The following is a 22700-nucleotide window of genomic DNA, read 5'->3' as shown; positions in this document are numbered from 1 at the left end:
GAAACACTAACCTTTTATGTTTTAAAGAAGCTATATTGTATATTATTCTCAGTAAATCCCTCATCTTTTTGTAGCTTTACTGCAGGCTTTTGTATACATTGAAAAACTGTATACTAATAAAAATAAAGGTAGGTCATACTCTATTTCTACGTGGCTTAGTATCAGTGTGAATGAAGATCAGGTTCACTTAAACTCATGTTTTATTTACAAGCTATTCCATCCCCAAGCTGACTGATACATTTGAATGTGTCAGTTTATAGACCATTTTAATGTGGTCATGTCATTGGCCCAAACATTTCCTGCTGGTATCAAACCATTTCATAACTGTAACAAGAGGCACTTAATGTTAAACCAGGTATCATAAAATTATTTACTAATATGTGGCTCTTTTTGGATTGTTGTTAGCTATAGAAAATAGAAATCTACAACAGGAAATACATTGGGACCATTGTTTGTTTCTAAAACTCTCTAAATAATCCATAAGACATGTAAATCTATGTGAGAAATGTAACCTATTCAGTAGGCTATTCAAACAACAGGCAATGTTTAACTTCAGGCAATGTAAACTTTAAAGACATTATTAACCTTGTTAACACATTCAGTACAACCTTACTTGATTGATCAAGGCTTACCATGGTCATGTCCCAGGCTAACCTGAATGACAATAAATATAAACATATAAACTAACATGATATGTTTGCATATAATAACATATCACAGAAACTTTCCAACACATGCTAGCAGTGCACTAAAAGATGCAAGCAATGTGTAAAAACATAAAAACATGCTACATTATGTTAGCAACTTGGTAACAAGCAGTTAGTATGTGGTAGAAAATGTTTTAGTAATAATTCACATAAAAAGGAACCTTTGCAAACCATTTCCTCACCCTGAAGTAGGTTGCAAACCTTTGTGATCTCTTCCTTCTATTGAACACAAAAGAATATTTTGAGGAATGCCAGTTTCTGGTAGCCTTTGTGTCCGTAGTAGGACAACTACTGAACTCAATGACTACCAGTTTTTAGCATTGTTCAAAACATTATTTAGTGCTCAAAAGAAGAAAAACTCTCATATATTTTTTCAAGGATGGCATGAAAATGTAAAGTCTATCCATGTAAACTATCCTTTTTAGTTAAAAAAAAAACAGAAAAGACATTACATAGTTTTTTAATTAATATTTAGTAACATGTATGTATTTATTTTACAGCTCTTTGCATATCTTACACCATTTTTGGCTGTTTACATTAACTTAACATATCAAACAACATATTAGTAAAGAAAAGGCTGTTAACATAATAATCCAAGCAACCACTTAGTTCAGCACAATCACATTTTCCCAAAAAGGGGGGAAATCAGAAGTTTAGTGTAAATAAATGACTCCTGTGTTCAGCATCCGCATACAGACCCCTGTCTCAGGTTTAAAGTGTACACTTCATTAAGAACAAAAATACACTGAAGACAACCGAATACCCCCCTCTGAGGTAAATATGAAGTTCTGACACAAGAGCAGCTCCATATATTTACAAAAAAAAAAAACATTATATAAAATAAAATAATAAAACTAAAAACTGTGTAAAATCTGTGGTTGTGAACATGTTCTTGATGAGAATGATGGGTTGGCTCCTTTGGTTTCCCGGTCACATCTGAATCGCCTGATTTTTTATGGTTATTTGGATATGGATTATGATGATGATGAGGCTCATGTTGTTGATGATGATGATGATGAGCAGCAGTTACTGGCTCTGTACTGTTGGGCCGCTGGTTGTTTTCTCCTGCGGGCTCATTTTTGGTGCTGTCAGAGCTTTCTGATATGGAAAAGTTGGCATTTAGCTAAAGGAGAGATAGAATAAGTGAACACATGCAAGCATTTCATAAATATGACACTTTTTTTCTGAGGGTGTTGTCACTCACTGAGCAGTTGCACATGTTTTTGTGATATGTAGCCCTGATGGCAGCTTCTATATAAGGGTAGTGAAGAAAACTGAATGGCAGGACAATGTGAAAGGTGAGGTATCCACATCTGACAGAAAAGCAATAAAAACACTGAACATTCAGTACTTTTGTGAGCAGTTTTTAAACAGTCCTAGAGCAAAAAAATATATATATTTCAGGTGACCAGTCCTTTGGAGAGCTCTCGTGTGAATACAAAAAAGCAATGTGAAGCTTTACTAACAGCTAAAAATAGAGAACACTGTTAGTTTACAACTATGCTTTGTTTATACTGCAAATGCAGCTAATTTAGTTAAACACTTTAGTTTAGCTCACTTGATTAGTTCACCTTTTTTATTTCTCTGGCTATCTTATATTTTAAATGTACCTATATTTAGTAAATGTAAATGCTCTGCACTTCTCCTGAAAGGCTTTCTTTTCTGTCAAAGTATTTTCTTTTACAATAGGAAATGTATTATTAAAGAAATGTTATAATATTACTTTATGTAACGAGTAAAGAAACGCATTCCTTTAAAAATTTTGGTTATAATATTGGAGTTACTCTAAAAAAAAAATTTAATGCAAGTTACTTTTTAGTTAAATTAATTTGCTTAAAAAAATTTACTGAATTTAAATTAACGTACTCAGGTTACATCCCACAAGCAATGAGAGAATGCAGGAACAGAATAAAGAAAGATGGCAGAACCTTACATGTCTGCGATGGAAAATTTTTATTATTTTGAAATCATGAAAGAAAAGATTGTCTGAATGAACAGGGATTTTACTTTTTAGTAAGGCAAAAAGTACAAAAGCATCAAACACATTGCTTTAAACTGTCATTAATCTGTATGTATAGGATGTAAAGTTTGGGGTCAGGAAGTTTCAGAAGATAACATTATCCCACATTAATTTTTCATTTGTGTGTGTTTTTTTAAGGCTAATAAAGGTTATACAGTGTTGATTGCAGAGCTCCTCTATCTTAAAGATAGAAAAAACCTTGCAAGTTCTGAAAGAGATCAAGCTTCAGCCAGGTCAGAAAAAGTAACTCAAACCATAAAAAATGTACCCAAGTAATGCAACTAGTTACTTTTTGGAAGAGCAACTCAATGTAGCAATGCATTACTTTCAAAAGTTACTTTACACAACACTGATATACATGAAAACAGCGTCATTTCTAACTACAGCTGATCAAATAATCATTAAACTGGTACGTGACTTTCTGAGTCCATCTCTCTCTTTAGTATGTTGCAGTGCTTTATTTATAACATACAATTGTAAGGTATTGAGTGTGAAATGGGACTCGCATATCAGGAATGTATGCATTTTGAGTTGGCCAATCTTTGTATAACCCGGAGTTACTTTTTGGTTGGCCATCTGGTTGTTTCTAACGAGTCTCCTGTTTTCCTTACTGGAGAATAGTTCAGTAAAAAGAAAGAGAGACAAAATGCCCACATGCGTTTAGCATTTTTCCTTATGGCAAACACAACAGTAATCTGGTATTTTTACTTGTTTTTGCTAGTTGTGTGAACACAGAAGCTCAGGTTTACTATGTTTGGAGGAGATCCCTCACTTGAACATAAGAGTCATGTCAAACTTGTCTTATTGGTGTGTTTCACTCATACCTGTCATACACTAAGAAATCATCCTTGTCTCCCTCCAGGATCTCCCAGACGTCATTTTGCAGTGGGCTCTGCTGGTACACCGGGATGTCCTGAGCTGTCCTCCTTTTCAGCTCCCAGTACATGGCTCTGGACTGAGAGTCCTGCTCATTCACAACCATGAATGAAATGTTAGTCAGTCCTCCATTAGCCAGCTTGTCACGCAGGTCTCCCAGCCTTCACAACCAAAGAGGAAGAGAGGATAAAGAGACTTTATGGCTGAGAAGTTTAGCAGTTACCACATGAGAAATGATATATCTAATTCATTTGATTTTCTCAGTGATGGGTTGCAGCTGGAAGGGCATCCGCTGCCTAAAACATATGCTACATAAGTTGGCAGTTCATTCTGCTGTAGCGACCCCAGATTAATAGGGGCTAAGCCAAAAGTAAAATGAATGAACAATTAATTTGAAAAGTTTTACGTGATTTTAAATTTGTTTAAATTTCAAATGTATAAGGGCCAAAGACTAAAATGGGTTTTAATCAACAAAACAATAAAAGTGTAATACAGCTTTACATTTTCTCCTACTTACATTGCAATGTGTCCTGTAAATGTTTGATTGATATACGTTATGTTTTATAAGTGTATTCTGCTTAAATTTTCTTATTGCTAATTCAAATTCTTATCAATATAGTGCAACTGATGTCATTAAGTGTAATAGTATACCATTTTTCATATATCAAAAACAAGCAAAAATCATGTGATATTAAAAGACTATTAAAAATAACTTTTATTTGGCATTTTCTTTATAGGTTTTTACCCACAAATTACCAGCAAGGTGTTTTTTTTACTTATTTAAAATAGTGTTCTAAAACATTAAAAATTCTGCTGGTAGTGCAGATCACATTATGCAAGTATGTTGTTTTGTAAGTATTTTTAAATATACGTTACATCAGTCAATATATATTGAATAGCAATATAGCTTTGCAACATTATTTCATTTTCACACATACTTTTATATATGTATGTGCACTCAAAAATGAATCACGATAAAGTTGATCATTAATTGTTTGTAACCTTTTTATTTAATCAGTTTTTTTAAAATGTAAGTTGTCAGGTTCCTCAGCATCAATCTAAATATATGTGACATCATTTACTATTAGATTTAATCAGTTAAAAGATATGAATCTTTTAAGATATGAATATATATATATATATATATATATATATATATATATATATATATATATATATATATATATATATATATATATATATATATATATAAAGACAATGCGCAACGTTACCCACTGCTGTCAACCTTGGCTAAATCATATCTCTCTGTCCCAGAAACTTAAGTCCCAAATGAGAGTTTTTTTTTCTGTTGCAGGGGACATGCCCAGAGATCCCAGCTTTTACCAGATTATAGTTATATGATAATTTTCCTTAAAAAACCCATCTGGGTTATTTTGCATGGGGTAAGCAAAATAATCTTGTTTTTTCTTTTGACGTAAGATTATTTTGCTTACCCCATTGGCAGATTAGTTTGCTTGTTTTAGGGAAAAACTCACTTATTATTGGCATATTAATTCTCAAAACAAGAAAATATGTTTTTCTTGTCTAGAAAATTCTTCTTGATTTAGGAATTTTCAGATATTTGGACTAGAAACAAGACAAAAAAATCTAAGTAAGAAAAACATTTTTTGCAGTGTACCGTACCGTGCCATTCGTACCGTGAAATTCTGATACATCCCTAATATATAATATATATATATATACACGACAGTTCTGTCTGGTTCTTGATAGCCGTGCGATATTCTGCCAGTAACATCACTCTTCCATCCTCTTAACCCTTCACCCTTGTGTATTACTCTGCCCACATACAGCAACAAGCAGAAAGACACTCTACAGTTTGACAAATATTGCTGCTACCGGACACCCTAATGTACTTTTGAGGCTTTTTAGTCAAGAATGTAGTTGTTTAGATTGCAACTACGCAGTTTATTTATAAGGATAATGCCTATTTTAAAATGTTTATCATTTCTGAGACATCTCGTCAGTGGCCATTAGGCAATCTTAGAGCAAAGATGGTTGACAATGTTCATCTACAAGATGACAAAGACTGCATAATAAGGCCTAAAAGGGGAAAAACCTTGTAATATCTAACTACAGCTGATCAAATCACTATTAAACAGGTAAATGACTATCTCAGTCGATCTCTCTCATTTGTATGTTGTAGTGTTGTATTTATACCATAGTAATATTGTGATCTCCCGATTGCAGGCCCGGCCCTAACCAATTTGGCGGCCTAGGCAAAATTTCAGGTGGCGCCCCGTCACATCGCAGTAAACTCCACTGCTAGTGTATAGTCATAAGAAACTAAATAGCTTTTTGATCAACTACTACAAGCTGGGAAAACGTCAGATAAATATGTCAATGCAGTCAACGTTATTGCTGAATAGATCTAATATTTACACATTTTCTTAAGGAAGGAATGCTGGGGGTAGTTACATTACTATTACTATTTTCCATAACATCCATGCCCATCCATAACATTAGCTGACATTAAAACTAACAGATACCACTATAGATATTTATTGATTAGCAATGTTATGCCATATCTGTCACTGTTGGGATGTAAAAACAAATTGGGACAACAAATAGCTTCAAATGATAGAATACATAGCAAACATTAGAAAATATTGACAATAAAATAAAATTTTATTAAAATCAATGGCCTATACCAAGGGTGGGCAAACTCGGTCCTGGAGGGCTGGTGCCCTGCACAGTTTAGCTCCAACTCTAATCAAACACACCTGCTTATAGATTTCTAGTGATCTTGAAGAAATTGATTAGTTTGTTCAGGTGTGTTTGACTAGTGTTGGAACAAAACTCTGCAGGGACACCGGCCCTCGAAGATCAAGTTTGCCCATCCCTGGCCTATACAGAAATTAAATAAAGCTATAAAATCTATTTAACTTTTAATTGCATTTGCATATTGATTAAAGTTACTACAGTTATTTAGTGAAGAGCAGAAGATGAATCTCTCATTGTGTTTTGTTTGATAACAGAGTTGTTCATGTAAGAATGCACAGATCTATGTGAATGAATGAATGAAGCATTCGACTACTTTAGTAACTGTTTGTGCACATTTAAGAGAAAATGTATTGTGTTTCAAATAAAACACGCAGGACAGAGCAAAAACTACTGGGAAATCTTTGTAGACTGATGGCATTTCATGCTGTTCAGCCTTATAATCTTAAACGTGAGCAAAATCACCTGTTTTGTCATCTCTCTAGACATTACACTAGAGTATACGTGTTTAATTTAGTTTAAATGATTATATATATATATATATATATATATATATATATATATATATATATATATATATATATAGTTTTTTACAAACATTTACTTACATCACTTATTTAAAAAAGTCATCAGATCAACATCATTAAAATAATTGCCATTTAGTCTCTGTTATAGCATCATGTATTGACATTTAAAGATCACTGACCTGGCTGCCTGCGTCAGACAGAAATGTCAGCTGGCTTTAAGCAGAGCTACGACGACTACATTTCCCAGAAGTTCCTTCATGGGAGTCTTGCCATCGATCTCCCACTGCGGGGCAGGTTTACAGATCCTCGAACCACTGCTTTCCTTTTCCACAAACAGTGATGAAGCTCCCAGCAAAGCCGGAAAAGCAGACAGCAGCAAAGGCCACAGAGCCTGCATCACGTCTGCTGGACTTCAACCACTGCAAATACAACAAATATACAGCTATTCCTGAAACATTGATGCAAGTTTCATTAGTTAGCTCAGAATCTGAAGTTGAATCAAAATCTGAATCGCAAACCTGTAGATCTGTTCCTTTGTCTCCTCTGGTGGAAAACGCAGAAATGAGGAAAGTTGACTGGTCTACACTAATAAAGGTCTTGTTCTGGACAAACCCTCCCCCTCAACAAACACAACAAACCAGTAAAAAAAAGTGGAGCGGGGGTCTGGCGTACTACAGAGATTACTGGGTGATCCAAGATAAACAACTTAAATAAATACACACAGGCTGATAACAAACTAAACAAGATTTTAATGACATCTTCTGTTGTTAATATTTTTGCAGTTAATAATTTTAAAACGAATTTTGTGTGTCATGGGTGAAAAAAAAAATTACAATGAGTTAAAATCATTTAATAATAATGATTCAATAATAAACAAATAAATAAAAATATAAATGTATGCTCTCTAAATATGCAAAACAAATATAAAGTGACCGAGAACTAAATCAAATAATGATCTGTTGTTTGAGATCAGTTTAATTCCAGATGAGTTTCTAGATGCCCATCAACTGTGCTCATATTTTGATACTTATATATACAGATAGGTCCATAAATATTTATAGAAGTTGATACAATTCTAACATTTTTCGCTCTATACACCAACACAATGGATTTGGAATGAAACGAACAAGATGTGCTTTAGCTGCAGACTGTCAGCTTTAATTTGAGGGTATTTACATCCAAATCAGGTGAACGCTGTAGGAAGTACAACAGTTTGCATATGTGCCTCCTATTTGTTAAGGGTCCAAAAGTAATTAGACAGAATTATTTAATTCATTTTCTTTTCAGCTTAGTCCCTTTATTAATCTGGGGACGCCACAATGGAATGAACCGCCAACTTATCCAGCATATGTTTTACGCAGCAGATGCCCTTCCAGCTGCAGCCCATCACTAGAAAAGATCCATGCACATTCATTCACACTCACAATACGCACAATTTTAGCTTACCCAAATCACCTATACCACATGTTTTTGGACTCATTGAGGAAACCCACGCAAACATGGGTAGAACATGCAAACTCCACACAGAATCGCCAACTGACCCAGCAGGGGATCAAACCAGTGACCTTCTTGCTATGAGGCGATTGTGCTACCCACTACGCCACTGTGCTGCCCTAATTGAACAGAATAATAATAATCAATCAAACTTTCACTTTTTAATACTTGGTTGCAAATCCTTGCAACCAAGGAATAGGAAAACAGAATATGTCGAGCATATTGTTTAGCATTTAAAGTCAGTTCTAATCAGGGAATATTAAGTACACTGTAAAAAAAAAATACGTTATGAAAACACGCTAATTCTAACTAAGTTTCTTTTTAAGTTAAACAAGCTGTTTCAATGTTAATTTAAACTTCAATGTTAATTTACAATTACATTTTAAGGTAAGTCATTTTTAGCATGTGAACAAAAAATGTCCCCTTATCTAGTCTCTAATGTACATTCAGACAAAAAAAGAAAATCTTAATAAATAAATATATAACTCCGAATAGTGAGATTTAAATTCAATATGCAAATTCGGCTTTATATGTATATCCAACAATTTAAAAAAGATTTGTGGCAATTGTTTTTAAATATGGAACTGCTTCTCGTAATTGTGACTTTTATAGGCTTTTAAGTTCTACATTTATGTCAAGCAATATGCTTCAGCACGTCAAAATATCTTTTTATGTGTTCAACAGAAAAAGTTGAACTGGTTTGGAACAAGTGAAGATTGAGTAAATGATGACAAGTTTTGGGTGAACTGTCCTTTTAAGGATTTATTAGAAGTATTTCCCTGCATTAAAGAGTCTAGTGACGCCCCTGGTCTGTTCATGACTGTTGTTGTAGCTGAGTTTCTCTCTGGCAGTCTGTGTTTGCTTGAGGTAAACATTAAATGATCGAGTCATGTGGAAAACAAGTGCACGTCTACATATTTACTGTCCTGCTCAAATGATGCAATTGATTCCAGTAAACAAAAAAAAACTTTTCTGCAAAAATATTTAAACATCAGAAAATCGTTGCTCATCACCCTCCTTTAAAAATCACAGAACAATTATGAAGTTATTGGATCTCAGATGTGTACCCCACACTAAATAAACGAAAAAATAAATTAGAGCATTTTTGTTTAGACTTGTAGTAGAAACCCAAAACAAATAGTTTGAAATTTACACCAAACTAAACATCATTGAAAGCTCTTACACCATCTAATGATCAGAGGAATTGATTTTAGTTTTGCAAACAGCTGCGCTTCATCCTTGAAATGATTGGGACAAAGTACACACTTTAATCCATAGAGCAATAACCTTTAGCCCACTCTAAATATCGGAGCAGACATGAGTGCCCAAAGAAAAATAGTAAATAAATTGTACATGTTCTGAGCTTTTTATGGAAAGAAACGTGTTAATTACTTTTTGGGTACTTTTTCATCTCTTTTAGCACTTGCAGGGTATTTTTTTGAATAGAGAACTGCATTTAACGACACACTGAATAACCTTCATTTACCTTAGTAAAACTAGTTAAATTAAAATACTGTTACCTTCTTAGACCTTCCTGACGCTATACCTGCTGTATATATAGAAAAAGTTTATAAGTTTAAAGCAACATGTTATTGTTACTATTGTATTTTTGTCTTAACAATTCGGTAAAATCATGGTCCATTGAGACTATCCCGTTCTATTCCATGTGTTGAAAATAACGAGAACACTTCCATCACAGAAAAGTTAGGCTCAGCCATTTTGGTTTTTGTCTGTTTCCGTAGGGAGCTGTTTTTCTCATTGAGTTGGATTCAACGTGATAACACTAATTTTAATTCAGCAAACCATTTAAAAAAAAAAAAAACATTTTTAATAGTTTTTTGGGGGGTGTTCGCCTTGGATAGAACAGTAGAGAATATTGACAGGAAAGAGTGGGGAGCAATGAGTGAGGAAGAATCGGCAAAGGACCGAGCTGGAAATCGAACTTAGGTTGCCGCTATGTCGACGAACTAACCACTACGCCATTGGCGCCGACAAACAATTTTTTTTAAAAGCAAATTATTCTAAAAAGTAACCTGATTTACATTTTTTTTCTAAAAGTAACTCAAATATTACCTAATTTTTTACTTGTTACATAGAAAAGTAATATTATTACGTAACTCACATTACTTGTAATGTGTTAGCCTCAACACTGGTCAAAGGTAGCCAACACTGTTAAGTTAACAGTTTTGTTCTGTGAAACGCAAAAGAAAATTTTTCAAAATTGATAGTCTTGAAAAACAATAATCATTCAATTTTGTGTAAACTGTCCTTTTAGCAACCGAGCTGAATGAAACTCCAGACAGGGCTGGCAAAACAAGAATAAAACGTAAATAAAAGCAGAAGCTCTGGTTTGCTTTGCAGAAAGAAATTTATTTTTCCAGAACAGTAGCATCATTCAGTTTTGCGATGGCTTTTTTGCACAATTTTTTTGGGCTGCTAACGTTCTTCGCTACACATCACATACCAGACCTATACCATTAAAATAGGAACCTGTCTTTCCAATTTGAACATTTACCTCACAATTGCCAACGTCCTCTTACAGAAACTAGCATGAAATCTAAAACCTTTGTCTCAGTAGCAAAAATCAAATTTAAGACATTTGGTTTTCGGGCCAGATTCTTAGCATTAACTGAGTCTGTAAACAGCTGGAATAGTCCACCAATTTACCTCCATTTCCTCAACCCAGGTGCAATATCAGCATTGGGGACTTGCAACTACACAGCAAGATGTAGCAAAACCCTAATATTTTATTCAATCTGAGAGAAAAGAAGTCTGAAAATGAAGTGAACCAACTTCAGGCTGCTGTGGTATTTATGCCAATGCTTTTATGCAACAACAACCACCCAAAATAACGTATACCAAACATCCTCTGTGTGTCCTGCTTTAGCTTCGCCTGGCTGGATTAACAGTCACGTTTCAATTCCGTCTCACAAATGCGGTGTTTCAGGTCATGACTCCAATCAGTCCTTCATCGCTTGTCATGTTGCCCTCTGGACTGTCACAGGCTGCTATTATGCCTAGGCCCAGCTCTGCCAGTTCATCCTGCATGCTCGTGCTTACCATCATTTTGGGCTCCAGTCGATTGCACAGCGTCCTGTAAGAAGGTAGAGGGTAGCCAAGTTCCCTGAGGTACTCGTATCCTTTAACCCCCACGGCGCAGCGGATCTTTCGGGCGGTCAGTAAGGTGTCATGTGACCACACAGCCCTCCGAGAGCGCTTGGCTAATGTCAGGGCCCGTATCTGGTCCTCAAACAGGAATACCTGCAACCCCTTTTCTATTTTACTCAGTTTGTAAAGACGCTTCTTCATCTCCTCCGCCTGTGTAACAAAAAAATTGCAGTGGTTAGTTCTTAGTTCCACTTCTCATTTTAGCACATCTCTCTTAAAGACCTAGATTCAAGATTGATATGGATAGTAACTATACTCTCATTCCGGCACAATAATTAAGGAACTTTGTTGCTGTCAATGCACTGATATTACACAACGCCGTTACTGCATAATATCATTGTGTTTGCTGCAGCTACAGTAGCAAAGTTCCTTGATTATTATGCCAAAATGAGAGTATAGTTCCTATCCTATCAGCAGAAGAGTCAAGCTTAAAAAAAAGAAAAAAAAAAAAAAAAAAAATATATATATATATATATATATATATATAAAATCTGTTTTATCTTTGCTAACCTAAGCTAAAAGTTTTCCTGCCAGACACTGAGATTGGCTAAATGGATTCAAAAATAGTAAAACCCAAGGGGCCAGTGCGGTGTAAAATGAGTATTTACAAAAGAGTGATGTGTCCTTTAACATACCTCATTCAGACATGCAACCCATTGGAAGAGAGCTTTATGCATGATCTGTTCTCTGAATGACTGGATCATTACACAGTGAGTACGTTCGCATGGATAACAATATTCAGATTTTAATACCATTAAGACAACACTCTAATTAGGAGTCTACCATGTAAACAGATTTTTTTGGCTTATTTTAATCTGATTAGTCATAATTAAACTAAACAGAAATGGAATTAAGATATGTGGAGTATGCCGATTTTAGTCGCATTATTGAAGCGCAGTACAGACATGTAAACACAACAATCAAACCATTACCGTCATGTAGGACTTTCTGCGACAGGATAGTCTTTACACAGATATAGTCAGTAAAGGACCACAGACACATAGATTGCAAAATGTGGAGTGTTTTTTTCCCATACAATGTGCGGTTACAAATTCCATTTAAACTACATTCTTCCAACAGTTCACACTCACATCCAATATCTATGAAATAAAAGTGGAAGTGCCAAACTGCAGTTAAAGTCGACAAATAAAAAATGAAACACCTGAAATTACATGAAACTCCACAGGAAATGCGGATAGTGTGGTGATGCAGAGACATTAATCGAATTATCTGCTATAACATGTAAAACGGGATCAAGAAAGGAACATTGAAAAAGCAACTCAGATTAATTCCATGTAATGTCCATGTCCATGTAAACGTAGTCACTGTTCATTGCTCCCTATATACTGAAAACCATTGACTTCCCCCCACTCACTGTTCTGAGTTTATATTTCACAATTCTGACTTGTGTCTTACATTCAGAAAAGAAAAGTGAGAAATAAACAGGAGTGTCTGAGGTCAAGTTCACCATCATTTCAGTTTCATTTATCTCACAATTTTAAAAGTTATCAGCCAATTCTGATGTTTTTTTTTCTAAAAATGAAAACTTTTTATAGGCTTTCTCTCAGCTCTAACTTTATCTCCAGCATGTTTGAGATTCTGACATTTCTGACTTCCTTTTTCTTCAGAAATTTGAGATATCCTAAAAATAGTAAGATAGTAAGATGTGTACAAAAAAAAGTTGGAATTGTGAAATGCCAACCTAAAACTTCAGAGAAGAAAGTCAGTACTGTGAGAAGTCACAATTAACTTTTTTAATTTCAGTGGTGAAAATCAGCTTAAATAACATATAGTAAACTTAATTCACAAGCATCTAGTGACATGCTTGGTTTGTTCAGGCAGTTTGTGTTTGCTTGAGGTAAACATGGCTATATATTTAATCAGTCACTCTAATGTGCGTCATTTCTTATGATTGATAAGAATATGTGTTACCTCTCTCTGTAGTCTGACCGTGTGCTGCTGTTGCTGCTCCAGCTTGGTTTTATAATGCTGGCAAAGAGAGCAGGGTTGCTCCTCTTCAGCCCTCTGAACACCATCTTCCTCTGAATCCACAGGAGGCTGCCGGCGGGCATAACCATGATCCCCCATGTTCAGCTCCTTTTCCACTACAATGATTACAGAATATACACAGGGTTACATTAAAAGGGACTGCTTACTGATTTTTTATTTTAAATAATTGTGGAGTGACATACCTCATGTGAAATAAAGAATGAAAAAAGGTACAATATCAAATCAAAATTAAACACACATAAATGTAAAGTTTTACTTAAAAATGCAACATATCTGTAGACAACACAAAAGCTTTTTGTCAGAGAACACTGATTTCTTTGGGAAATACAATAATTTTGCAAGAGAACGCAGTTTTCCCGCAACATTTGCATTTGCTCTCAAAACCATTAAACTATAATTTTTGTCCCAACTTATATTTTATCTCTAATATACACTAAATGTTATAATTTTGCTCATAAAATACTTTTGCTAAAGAGTCTAAATGTTTTTAAGCAAACATTTCTCTAAAAAGTATCAAACTTAGAGAACACAAAAGTGTAGTAAACAAATGCAAATAATCTTGGTGAATGCAATTCATCCACAAGAGAACACCAAATTGAGAAAATGTAAAGTTTTGGAGGTTCATGCAATATATCTTGGGGAAATTCAGTACTTTTGTGAGAAAACATGCAAGCGAATTAAGCATTTTGTTGGTGAAACACAACACTTTGCTAGAGATAAGCAAATGCAAAGATCCTGCAAATGGAAAGTTTCTAAAATAAAAGCAAAGTGTCTTGGGGAAATGCACAACTTGTTAGAGAAAATAATGAAGAGAGAACAGAGTTTCATGAAAAATCCAATGGGTTTGAGAGCAAATAGTTTCTGAAATAAAATGTCATTTCTTTTTTTCTAAAGAATGCAAAAGTTTAGCAAGCCAACACAAACTAATACAATTTAATACTTGACTTATACAAAAGAGAATGCAAAAGCCTTGCAATCAAAAATAAAACAGAAACAGTACTTTTACAGAAGAACACAAATGTTCTATGAGCAAATATAACACGTTTCTTGGAGAAATTAAATATTTTTGTTGAAGAAAAAAAAATGAGTCAATGCCAGATTCTAGGAAAGGTTTCCTTAAGAAAGTTGTTTTTTTTTTTGCTAGAGAATGCATACAATTTGTAGACAGATCAAAAAGTTTCTGTAAAATTTTTAAGAGTAAATGCAAGCTTTTTATGAGCAAATACGCATAGGCCTATTTTAAAAGTTTTATCAATCTTGCAGAAGAACATAAAACTTTGGTAAACAAATGCAAAGTTTCCCATGGACCATACATATTTTAAAAGAAACCTTATACCTCTGTGACCAAACTATAATATTACCTTTAATCTCATATGTCCTCTTAGAGGCTCAGCATTGATCAATTTACCTGGCTCATTTTTGACAGGTAACACTGCTTGAGGGGTGACAGGAGAGGGAGGGTCTGGCACATTGAACAGCGTCGGGATTGCGTTGGGTTTGAGTTTCCTTCCCCCTGCTGGTGATCTGGCGATCTCCTCAAACTGGCTTTCCTCAAAGTGGTCCTGCAAGTCATGGAAATGAAACTCTGTGACTAATTTATACGATTACAAAAGAGGATGTCTGAAGGCACATTTGTTTTCTTGTGCAGAGTGTTAAATGCGCACGCGTTTCACTTGCCTGGCAGAGTCTGGAGCAGGGAGTCGGTACAAAATCACGCCGACAGTTTACGAGCCACTTTCTCATGCGCACCGGGTCTTTCGGAAAGCGAAAAAGCTGCTTTCCAATAGTTGTAGAGTTCGAGCAGTTAGGAGCGGAGCATCCACCCATTTTTATTTACATTCGCCAAGTATTTAACTTCACATCTGTGCGAAACAACGATTATAAGTAGCGGTCTGCTAGCAGAGGACTTAGCAGGTGTATTATTAAAAACCCTTTAGACTTTAGAACAACAGACAGCAGTAGTTTTAGCAGACGTAAACAACGAGTTTACGGGCGGTCTCTTTAATTGATTTAGTTAAAAATGCGAATCTGGAAGACGAATATGTTTTACTAGTAAGTGAAATGCAGAGTTTGTTTGAGCCAAAATGGCGCCGATAACTTCGGCAAGAGACGTGATGACGTATTACGTGATAGAGGACTCTATCTTTGCCTGTGTGGAAATGGCTACGTTACGGCATGTATAATTTCCTTCGACGAAAAACAACCGTTTAAAATTGGTTTTACAATTCCACCACCGTTACTATTTGTTATTGTATTTAGGAAGTAACGTCAATTAAGATAAAGAAAAAAACGATTATAATTACTGTCAATAAACAACGTAAAATGTGCATAAACGTTTATTTTCATTTCATATTTTAAAGGTATTCGCATAAGTATTACAAAGATAATGTTACTTGTGCTATTTAAAATAGATGAATGTAATTTATTTGTGATCAGATAAGGTTTGAGTTTCGTAAACAAAAGATAAAAACGGTTCAAAGAGCAAAAGTTAATATAAAAATATTATTACTAACGTTACAGCTGTTAACATTAAACTTTTAGTTTTAGATGTCACATAAGCTATGTGTAACAGGTCAGATTGAAGTAGTATTGCCGTTAATTATTTTTATAACTAAAACTATTATATTTGCGTTGTGTTTTTGTATTAAAAGCTAAACCAATTTACAGTATTTTTGTCTCCAAACGTTATTCATTATACTCCATTCCAGTGGGTGGCGATAACAAACGTTATGAAAACTGCCATTAAACGTAGAAGAACCTCTAACCGGAAAGAAAACACACACACACACACACTCACGTTTCACAGGCGATGGGCAGAAGTGTGAGGGGTGCATTGAACAAACACACTAGACATTTAAAGTAGTAAATAAATGAACAGAGTGTAAAACGCGCGAAGTAGAGAGTTTGGACATGTTACGTTAGTTGACTTATTTTCGGTTATGGTTGTATTTGCTCTCAGAAATGATGTTTTCGAAAAGCCTACACTATCTGCATTGACAGGATCCTCTTTTTGTTTTAAATAATATTGGTGACGTAGACCCACATTTGTGACATAACAATAAAAAAAATAAAATCTCCGTTCAGCAAATGCGTGCTTTCGGTTAGTTTGTCCACAGAAATAATGTCGTCCTCAATGATAATCCCAGTGATTGATGTGCAGGGAAACAATTTTAAGGAGTTGTGGGCGGCGATGGTGATAGCCATTAAAACGTCTTCATTCATCGCCATTGATACGGTGAGAAAAACAACACTATTCCTTCAGAAACTCAACCGAAAGATAAATACTGTCACAAAGCAATGTGATCAATTTAATGTTATATGTCTTTTTTTTTTTTAGGAACTGAGTGGTCTTGGTTCAAGGAAAGCTCTTCTAGCTGAGTAAGTTGTGTGATTAAAAAAACTAAAACTAAAAGACAAAGTTTTTCTGGCCTTTTTTATTTTTTAAGGCCTCGTTTATGTCTTTGGATCTAACATTTGTAAATAGAATTAAACGTTGCATAAAATAATAGTTTCCTCAGTATTTTTTGTGCAATAAACTATCTTAACATATTTAAAAGAACATTTATTAGAGGTGTAAAATGAAGAACTTGGGTTTTGTTTTCCTAAAATTGTACTGATGCATGAAACAAGGATATCTGTCATTAGATAACAGTTCAGTTCAAATTTGTAGATATTTCTTATTTTAATCAAGAACTTCATTTTCCTTTGTTTCATTTTTTTAGTTATCGCAATAGTTGTACTATAGTGTGTTTCCCATGTAAATGCGGAAATGTCTTGATGTACAGCAGAAATCTGTTCTGGGAAATAAGACAGAACAGTGTTCTCCCTACATATTTACTTTTTAAAATGTAGTAATTAATGCAGCAAAAATGTGTTCCCTTCAAATTATTCATTACATTTGCATTACTTTGTCTCAAATAGACATTTTTTCCCTTTAAAGGTCGATTGAAGACAGGTACAATGCCATATGCCATGCTGCCCGCACCCGATCTGTACTGTCTTTGGGGTTTGCCTGTTATAAGGAGCTTGAAAACAAAGTAAGGGTGTCTACTTGACAGTCTGTTTTCTTCTGAATATAAGCGGACATTAGACTAATTCTTCTTGTTTGTGTCATACTTCTAGGCCGAGACCACTTACCTGGTCCAGGTTTACAATCTTACCTTGCTTTGCTCGGAGGAATACATCATTGAACCGCAGTCAGTGCAGTTCCTTGTGCAACATGGATTTGACTTCAACAAACAGTATGCTGAAGGCATTCCTTATTATAAAGGGAATGACAAAGTATGTATTACTGAATGTTCTGTTCACTTCCAGTATATAAATTTCGATGATTAATAAATCAATATCAAATGGCCCCCTAAAAGTCACGTATCGCTTTCAGTTTCGGGCTTAGGCACATTTTGCACTCACACACAAGAGTGCCGCGCTGAAGCCCAAGTGAACCACGCTCAGGCACACCTTTTCCAACCGGGCCAAGGCCGGCCAAGTGAACCATGCCTAATCCCGATTCAGCGCACTCACACTTCTCAAATGGGGAAATGGGCCTGAGCACGGTTTGGATAGCATAGTGTGAGTAGGCCCTTAGATGACATCAGAGAACTCTCTCATCCTCTATATCAGGGGTCACAAATCTCGTTCCTGGAGGTCTGGTGCCCTACAGGGTTTAGCTCCAACTTGCCTCAACGCTTCTGCCTGGGTGTTTCGAGTATACTTAGTAAGACCTTGATTAGCTTGTTCAGGTGTGTTTGATTAGGGTTGGAGCTAAAATCTGCAGGACACCGGACCTCCAGGAACAAGTTTGGTGACCCCTGCTCTATGGGAAATCCAGAAAAAGAACAAATAAAAATGTTAAAACATTCCAAATTACTTCAGTGGATCAACTGTAATCATACAAAATTAGGTTTTTTTTTTTGGCCAGTTTAATGTATGGAGTCAGTATCTTGACAAACAGATGTCATATTGCCTATAAGAAATGCACAACTTGATCTGAAGATGTACTTAGATACACATGGTAATTTTTACTTTTTGTGTGTGTGTGTGTGTGTGTGTGTGTTTTTGCAGTTTAGAGTAAGTAATAACATTTTCATTTTTGGGTGAACTAAAACTTCATGTTTTTTAAGTAATATGCAGGATTTTTCTCTAAATAGTGAAGTGCAGTGGTTTGAACTAAAAACTGCAGTTTCTAGTATGTTTAATGGATTCTACATAATGCAAGCAGAGGAATAAGTCTTATCTTGTACAACAATGGGCCATTCAAAAAAAAAAAATGAATATAATTTTATATTTCAAAAGCGCATCTAGGACTAGTTCTGCAAGCTTTTCTGGGTAACAAGTATATAGATTGATTTTTAATTTATTTTTTATTTTATTTTTTTTTTTACAAAGAACATTGCAGTTTGTTTTCTTCCTCTTGAAGCTTTATCAAAACTGTGATTTGGATCTTCAAACCACTGAACACCATAAACCACTTTATGATTTAAACATGAATATATAAAATAAATGAATTTTATGAAGTATATTGGCAAAAAGGTTAGGGGTTGTTCACACAAAAATTCTCATCATTTACTTTCCCTCCATTTTTACCAAACCTGTTTGAATACCTTTTTTCTTTTCAACACACACACACACACACACACACACACACACACACACACACACACACACACAAAATATGTTTTAAAAAATGCTGGAAACAGCCCTTGACATCCATAGTATTTTTTGTTCTTACTATGAATGTGAATGTCAGCTGGCCTTCAACATCATTTAAAATATCTTTTTGTTCACCACAAGAATTTAATAAAAGTAAATGGCGATGATTTTCATTTTTGGGGTTTTAAACTGTTTAATTTAATTTCTTCTTAACTAATGAAATAAATACATTAATAATCTTGGTAATCAAGGAGGTGAGTAAAGTAACAGGCAATTTCTATTCAGGAAGTGAAGGAATCCTTTAATAAAACATGTCAACATGATGATTTTTGAATTATTTACCTGTGTTTTGTGCTTCTATTAGGGAGGCGATGCCCATGGGGTAAACATACGGTCATTATTTGTCGAACTTCTCAGAGCCAACAAGCCCCTGGTGCTCCATAACGGACTGATAGACCTGGTCTTCTTGTATCAGTGTTTCTATGCCCATCTGCCTGATCGTCTGGGCACCTTCACTGCCGATCTCTCCCAGATGTTTCCCTCAGGAATCTACGACACAAAGTATGCAACAGAGTATGAGCTGAGGTTTACCGCCTCCTACTTGGAGTATGCCTATAAGAAGTGGTATGTGGAATCTCAATGTCAGCATCTCAGAATTACAATCAAGTTATGCGACTGAAATCTAAGGCATCTTCTTTGTCCCTCACAGTAAGCTGGAAAATAGCAAAGCCATTGAAGCAGAAGGCAGTGGGAGTAACCTGTTCGTGGAGTTTTGTAAATACACAGGCAACATGGAGACCTACATAGACTACAGGCCTTGCTTGGACAGCCAGAGTCAGGATGATGGAGCCCTCAACATATGTGTTCAGTTCTCCGTGAGTTCCTCAAATCCCCTAGATGGCACCACTCATAGTTTTCCATTAAACTGCATTATATTTGTATGCATTTTATTAATCTATTTTATAACTTAACCATAGGCTTCAATGTGTTTTCTCCAACAAACTTTCTATTCAGCAAAGAAATTCAGCAGCAAAACTATGGAGCCAGATCAGTCTCAAAAATAATCTACAAAATATAATTCATACATCCACAATTCACATTTACAAAATCCAATTTGTAAGTTCAAAACCCAATTTGTAAATGCACAAACCCAATTCATAACAAAATTCATAAATACACATTAAATTTGTCAAATCAAAACACGATTAATCAACACAGAACCCAATTCCTGAATTCAACGCACAATTCATAAAATAAACAAATCCAATTCGTTTGGCGAAAATATTTATGATTGTTACATCTAAATTCACAAATTGTGTGTTGTATTTATGAATTTTGAATTTACAAATTGGGTTTTGTAAATGTAAATTGTGCTGTCCAACAGCAAGAAGGTCGGTGGTTCGAGCTTCGGCTGGGTCAGTTGGCGCTTCTTTGTGGAGTTTGCATGTTCTCCCCATGTTCGCATAGGTTTCCTCCAGGTGCTTCGGTTTCCCCAACTGCTTTGATCAACATTAGAATGATTTGTGAAAAATTCAGCTCTGAAATCACAGTAAATAGTTTTTAATATATTAAAGTACAAAAAAAGTTTAATTGTGTTAAATTAATTAAAAGAATACACAAATAAATACAAGATAAGTGCTACACCACAGAAATTCCAATGAATAAAAGATTAAAAAATCTTAATTTTTTTATTTATATATCACTTCATTTATAATACATACTTGATGCACAAATATATTTGCACATCAAATACTAACATTATTGTATCATTTTTACCATCAAGTACAATCAAAGCATGTATAAATAATGATAATGCTTAAGTTTAGGAAGTAGTCATACTGTAATATGTTTACTAAGTTGATTATAAGGATGTTATGTAACTTAAACTTTATTGATTTACAGTTTCCTTTAATGTGAAATAACTCCAGTTATGTGTTTCTGCAATCTGTTCTGTTTTCATAAAATCTGTTTGTACCTTTTTCCACACAGCCTCAATTCTCATGCTAAACAAAGAAAACAAAACTGACTTTTAAAATTAAAATTCAGCTCATTAATCCTGTATCCAACTTGTTGAATATTAAAACTGATGAATAGATGACCTCGATAGGAGATGATCAGCGATAACAGTGACACAAAGTAACGACATGAGTGTTGTGAGGTCTTTAACTAACACACTCATGGTTTTATTACTTAAAGTGATAGTTCACCCAAAAAAAGTACATTTGCTCACTATTTACTTACCCTCAATTGGTTCGAAACCTTTGAGTCTCTTCTAACATTTCACAACATATTAAGATATATTGTGAAAACAAAACAAACAAACATTGACTTCCATAGTAGGAGAAACAAATACTATGGCAAGTCCATGGTTACATGTTTCCTGCATTGTTCAAATGTCCACCTTTGTGTTCAGTAGAAGAAGCTCAAAAGGTAGTAAACGATGACAGAATTTAACATTTTGGGTGAACAATCCCTTTAATCAATGAGGATGCTATACTACAAAGTGTTGTGAATGACTTTTGGTTATGTTGTTCTGCTCTGCTCTACTGTTAGGCTTATGGATGGTGTCCTAATGGCTCCCAGTGCCCCATGTCACACAACACGGACCTTATAATCCAGCAAGATGAGAAGACCAGAGAAGACAAGAGGAAGAAGCGGAAGCGCAAGAACAAAAAGAAAGGCTCTCAGGGACCCCCAGAAACATGCAGTTCCCCGCAGGGCAAAAGAACACACTTTGAAGAAGCCGAGCTGGACCAGGCTGTGCCCACATCTGAACATCAAGAGAAGACCCTGAATGCTGAGCCAACAGACGAACCTGGAAAAACAGCCAGCAACAATGGAGATGAGCAATCCCAGCCAGAAGCATCTACTGAAGCTCAGGAGAAACCAAAGGGGAAGAAAGTGGAAGGGGGTACTCACAGAGCAGGGTTCGACGCTTTCATGACAGGGTATATTTTTGCGTATGCTAGAAATTTGATGAAAAACAAAGAAGAATCCAGCAGCACTCCTGTCATTTCTACATGTCTAAATAAGCTGTTTCTCAGCGGCAAGTCTGTTCCTCTGCATGTGGCCAAAAGCACCTTTTCCAAATCTTCAAAGGCTCATGTGCAGAAGATGGCCTATGTCTGGGGGAAAAGCATTGATGTAAACATGGAAAAAAGTGCATAGATTCTTTTCATTTTGTGTACAATTTTTGGACAAATAAAATGAACTTTTTCCCAACATTTTTCCCTTCTAATTTAATGTAAATTTGGATGAAAACAGTGTGATGACATTTAAAAAAAAACATTTAGCACTGGTTTTGGTGTCGTTTAAGGGCACTAATATTTTCACAGGTTGTTATTGTTTAATCAATATCAACATAAATATATATTAATTCCCAGTTTTAATTGTCAAGCACGTGGTAAATTATGAAAAGTAAGGTAATTTAATCAAACTCCCTTTTTAAAGCAAGAAGGTGGGCTTTATTCACCATATATTGATCAATAATAGGCTACTGTACTAGTAGGC

The 22700-nt window shown here is 35.0% G+C and overlaps 3 protein-coding genes across 4 annotated transcripts; 1 reads left to right on the top strand and 2 right to left on the bottom strand.

The window, feature by feature from the left end:
• Nucleotides 1-1151: 1151 nt before the first annotated feature.
• Nucleotides 1152-7471, bottom strand: selenop2 (selenoprotein P2). The gene is given in 6 exon segments (NM_001353911.1): nt 1152-1573; nt 1575-1830; nt 1912-2020; nt 3552-3764; nt 7049-7288; nt 7388-7471. Coding segments are annotated over 5 exon segments (801 nt in total). The 5' UTR covers nt 7267-7288; nt 7388-7471; the 3' UTR covers nt 1152-1568.
• A 3241-nt stretch (nt 7472-10712) lies between these two features.
• si:ch73-382f3.1 lies at nt 10713-15654 on the bottom strand. The gene is given in 4 exon segments (NM_001256683.1): nt 10713-11681; nt 13464-13636; nt 14950-15103; nt 15219-15654. Coding segments are annotated over 4 exon segments (852 nt in total). The 5' UTR covers nt 15369-15654; the 3' UTR covers nt 10713-11306.
• A 674-nt stretch (nt 15655-16328) lies between these two features.
• Nucleotides 16329-22410, top strand: toe1 (target of EGR1, exonuclease). Of its 2 annotated transcripts, none has more exons than XM_073920145.1 (7): nt 16329-16776; nt 16879-16919; nt 17482-17578; nt 17664-17822; nt 19555-19814; nt 19900-20175; nt 20669-21195. In XM_073920145.1, the coding sequence occupies exons 1-6, from the start codon at nt 16663-16665 to the stop codon at nt 20159-20161; spliced, it is 933 nt and encodes a 310-aa protein (XP_073776246.1). In that variant the 5' UTR covers nt 16329-16662; the 3' UTR covers nt 20162-20175; nt 20669-21195. The 2 variants fall into 2 exon arrangements, with proteins under 2 accessions (XP_073776246.1, NP_001243611.1); NM_001256682.1 differs by lacking the exon at nt 20669-21195 and adding an exon at nt 21744-22410 and having other exon boundaries at nt 16334-16776; nt 19900-20065.
• Nucleotides 22411-22700: the final 290 nt, after the last annotated feature.

The sequence above is a fragment of the Danio rerio genome, chromosome 2 (assembly GCF_049306965.1).
Source record: "Danio rerio strain Tuebingen ecotype United States chromosome 2, GRCz12tu, whole genome shotgun sequence".
Taxonomy (NCBI): Eukaryota; Metazoa; Chordata; class Actinopteri; order Cypriniformes; family Danionidae; genus Danio; species Danio rerio.
This window is presented reverse-complemented; position numbering and strand designations above follow the sequence as displayed.